Here is a 4,255-nt window from a genome sequence, read left to right on the forward strand (position 1 = left end):
TATATATATATATATATATATTCTTTGGGAGTATATTTGGTTCATATAAATCCAAATAAATTATTATTATTATTATTATTATTTAAAGTTTAAGAATAATGTTTTAAATAATTTTTAAAAGTTTAAAATATTATTTGGTAGTATCTTTGGTTCACTTAAGTCCAAGTGCTTTATTATTATTATTATTATTATTATATTGAGAAATATTAATGTGATTCTATTCTTATTGAGTTTGTGATTGTGGTTATCATAATTGTGATCAGGGAATTGTTTTCACTGTATGAAAACTTTCTTTTAAATAATTCTGTGCTGATTAACAATCAAATTATTCATGTTAATTTTTCATAATTTCCATAAATACTATGCAATGCAGTCATGCAATTCGGTATCAGTAGAACACAGTAACTCTTGTTCTTTACTGTGGCCGTGAGATGGATGTAGACAGAAAAAGAGAAACACAGTTGTTAAATTCCCTGCATAATTTCAATAGGGTTTTCTGCTAACAAAATGTCCCATTTAAGTGCAATATCACCATCTAGTGAAAAGAACTGGAACTCAGTTCTGCCGTATCTTGGACTTGAGTAGTTTGATTGAAGGTGCTGTAAGCGATTGGAGGCGATCTGCTCATTTACACCATTTTTTCAACCACACGCCCTTTCTCTAAAACTCTTATCCTCCTGAGAAAGTTATTAGATTTTCATTAAATATTAAGAAGACAGACATTTTTATTTTTATTTTACATAATTCTGTGCTTATTAATAATGTACAATACATGTGAAATGTGCATTAAGAAAGTTAATAAAGTCAGGTTTTGATGTCTTTGGTCTTCTAACAGGCACGGTAGCCATAGACCTGCAGGACTCCAGTGACAGCAGTCCAGAAGGCTCGGGTCCGCCGGCTCTGGGCAGTGGGAGTGTGAGCAGGAGTGGCTCCAGGACAGAAGTGGGCGGCTGTAACACTCTAGCGCTGCCCGCCATGAGTGGCTCAGGGGAGGAGAGGAGACACAGCATCGCCCCCGTCCTGGAGGTGGTTGACGGGGTGCACAGCGCTACATTTGACCTGCTAGGGGACCAATCGGAGGACGAGGGAGGAGAGGAAGGGAAGGAGGAAGAGGGGGGAGAGCAGAAAGGCCAGTGGTGGGGAGCACACTGCGAGTGAGTCTTAGATCATGCGGGACCAGGTCCTGGTCTCTAGACCACATAAATGTGGTTTTGGTCTAGACCACATTAGTCTCATAAAGTCAGACGTTTGACTATTAGCATAAAGTCTGGTCCACTTTGAAGCTTATTTCGTCCAACCAGACAGGAATTGACTGAAGTGTGACAAACCACTGTTTATGTTATTTATAGTTTTATTTATAGATTATACAACAATCATCAGAATTTTAAAAGTAGAAAGTATTGATTATATTGCAGATACACTACATTTGATCAAAATACAGTAAAACGGAAATACTGTGAAATCTTGTTAATTTGAAATAACTGTTCTATTGTAAAAAAAATAATAATAATTAATTAATTAAACTAAAATTTTAAAATTAAAATTTATTCCTGTGATGGCAACACTGAATTTTCAGTGCTACCGTTCAGAAGCTTTTTTTTTTTTAACCGTTTTTAAGAAATTAATTATTTTATTCAGCAAAGACACATTAAATTGATCAAAAGTGATGGTAAAGACATTTATAATGTTATGTTACAAAAGATTTCTTTTTCAAATAAATGCTGTATTACAGTTTCCACAAAAATATTAAGCAGCACAAATGTTTTCAAAATGTGTGGCAAAGCAGTATATTAGAATGATTTCTGAAGGATCATGTGACACTGAAGACTGGAGTAATGATGCTGAAAATTCAGCTTTGCATCACAGGAATAAATTACATTATAAAATATTTTAAAATAGAAGACGGTGATTTTAAATCTAATAATAACTTACAATTTACTGTTTATACTGTATTTAAAATAAATACAACCTTGGTGAGCATAAGAAACTTCTTTTAAAAACATAAAAAAAATGTACTGACCCCAAACTTTTGAATGATAGTGTAGATGTTTGTCTGAGACAGCTGTTTATTCTTGTATTTTGTCACACAGATGGGTCAAAGGCTACCCGCTAAATTCTCCATACATCGGCAGCTCTCCTGCCCTCTGCCACCTCCTGCAGGAGAAAATGCCATTTTGCTGTCTGCGCCTGGATAAGGTGAATGTCTGCATCTCTTCAAATCGTTTATATATATATATGTGACCCTGGACCACACAACCAGTCTTAAGTCGCTGGGGTATATTTGTAGCAATAGCCAAAAATACATTGTATGGGTCAAAATTATTGATTTTTCTTTTATGCCAAAAAGATATTTTGTAAATTTACTACTGTAAATATATCAAAACTTAATTCTTGATTAGTAATATGCATTGCTAAGAACTTAATTTGGACAACTTTAAAGGCGATTTTCTCAATATTTAGATTTTTTTGCACCCTCAGTTTCCAAATTTTCAAATAGTTGTATCTCTGCCAAATATTGTCCTATCCTAACAAACCATACATCAATGGAACGCTTATTTATTCAGCTTTCAGATGATGTATAAATCTCAATTTCAAAAAATTTGCCCTTATAACTGGTTTTGTGGTCCAAGGTCACATATATGACAGTTCACAGAAGCTAACCAGCTTCACCCTCACAGCACAACATCCTAACAGCAGATTATCTTCTCAGGCTTGTCATCATATGCCCTACGAGGACGCTCGCTCATACGGCTTTAAAAACAAACTGATTATCGTGTCCGCAGAAAGCGCTGGAAACGGCCTCTATAACTTCATCGTTCCGCTGCGGGCGTATTATCGGCCCAGGAAGGAGCTCAACCCCATCGTTTTGCTACTGGAGAATGTGTGAGTGTCCTAAAAACAGAACAATTAAGAAAGAGTAGAGCCTTTAGATATTATCCATCCTTTGCTTTGTATTTATTATGACACGTAATCATTGTTTCTCCTGTAACAGAAAACTAATATGGGGAGATTCATTGTCATATAATGCAATCAAATGTAATAAAACTCTGAGTCATCTTGTTTTTTACTAATTGGATGTACACTGGGGAGCAGCTGCAGGCTGGATTTCATTATTTAGATGCCCTGGAGCAGGGCGAAGCGGTGTGATTTTTATAGACATTGGGTCAGTTTCTAAAAATACTTGGAAAGAGACAACTGAGACCTTGCTAATTCGTTTTGCATGCTTTTGCCAAGGCATCACCTCAGATTCTCAGTGTCTCTTTCTGTGCTGTTTGCTAGACCTGAGGCAGACTTCCTGGAGGCCATCTGCTGGTTTCCTATGGTTTTCTATACCGTGGGCTCCATCGACAAGTAAGAGAAGCTTTGCTTGAAGCTTGTATAAAGGTGTTCACATGTATTATACAACATTTAGTTCTGCAGATTGAGTTTGAGTGCTGATAAACAGTCCAAAAGCACTGTGAGATTTTTATTGTTTGTATCACTCCATTTTCTTTGTTTGTTCCAGACAGACAGTCAGTCGGTACATTAGTGAGTTTTTTTTTCAGTGACACATTCTGTAGGTTACATCAGGAACCATCAGTAGGTGGTGACAAGTGTCTTTATGAGTGAGTCATTAAATCATTAATTCAGCCGATTGGTTCAAACACACTGATTCATTCAGAAATAAAACTAGTGACTGGCTGCTCACATACTCTCTGAGTAGGTAATCCTTGTGACTGTTTAAAAAGTACACTCTTAAAAATAAAGGTGCTTAAAAGGTTCTTCACAGTGATGCCACAGAAAAAACATTTTTGGTTTCACAAAGAACCATTCAGTCAAAGGACGAAGCGGAGTCCAGCCCGGGGGCGTCACTTGTGGTTGCCTCCTTCGTTGAATCTGCCGGCCGCGCCGTTTTCAAGCTCACCGGTCTCCTCTCACTCAGCCCGCCGGCCGTTCCTCACTCTAGGCCGCCGCCGCGTGTGATGCTGTGTTTCGTTGTGAAAGCGAAACTACTTTGTTTGGCCTTCCAAAAAAGGACACGACTAGAAATCAGTAGTTAAGTTGTATTTACAACACTGTTCCAGAACAGTTCAACGCATTTTATGGAAGACTGTTTCCTGGGAGAGTAAATGCCGGCTGTTCTGACTCACAGTCTGTAAGTAACTTTTCATATTTAAAGAATTTGCCACTGATGATTCAAACGCGAGTTCTGAGCAGTGTAGAGTAGCGCTTGTTGTTTGTCATTTCTCCGATCACAAATGCAGACATGGTTTTA

At 37.2% G+C, this 4,255-nt stretch overlaps 1 protein-coding gene across 1 annotated transcript in view; it reads left to right on the forward strand.

Moving 5' to 3' along the window:
* The window catches only part of kcnt2b (potassium sodium-activated channel subfamily T member 2b), a 93,740-nt gene that overhangs the window by 84,380 nt on the left and 5,105 nt on the right, over positions 1-4,255 (forward strand). The window contains exons 19-22 of the mRNA XM_016451593.1: positions 836-1,154; positions 2,091-2,196; positions 2,711-2,883; positions 3,280-3,351. Of these exons, the coding sequence (XP_016307079.1) occupies positions 836-1,154; positions 2,091-2,196; positions 2,711-2,883; positions 3,280-3,351 (670 nt within the window). The remainder of the gene's footprint in view (positions 1-835; positions 1,155-2,090; positions 2,197-2,710; positions 2,884-3,279; positions 3,352-4,255) is intronic.

This window comes from Sinocyclocheilus anshuiensis, unplaced genomic scaffold, assembly GCF_001515605.1.
Source record: "Sinocyclocheilus anshuiensis isolate Anshui unplaced genomic scaffold, SAMN03320099.WGS_v1.1 scaffold47, whole genome shotgun sequence".
In the NCBI taxonomy this organism is placed as follows: Eukaryota; Metazoa; Chordata; class Actinopteri; order Cypriniformes; family Cyprinidae; genus Sinocyclocheilus; species Sinocyclocheilus anshuiensis.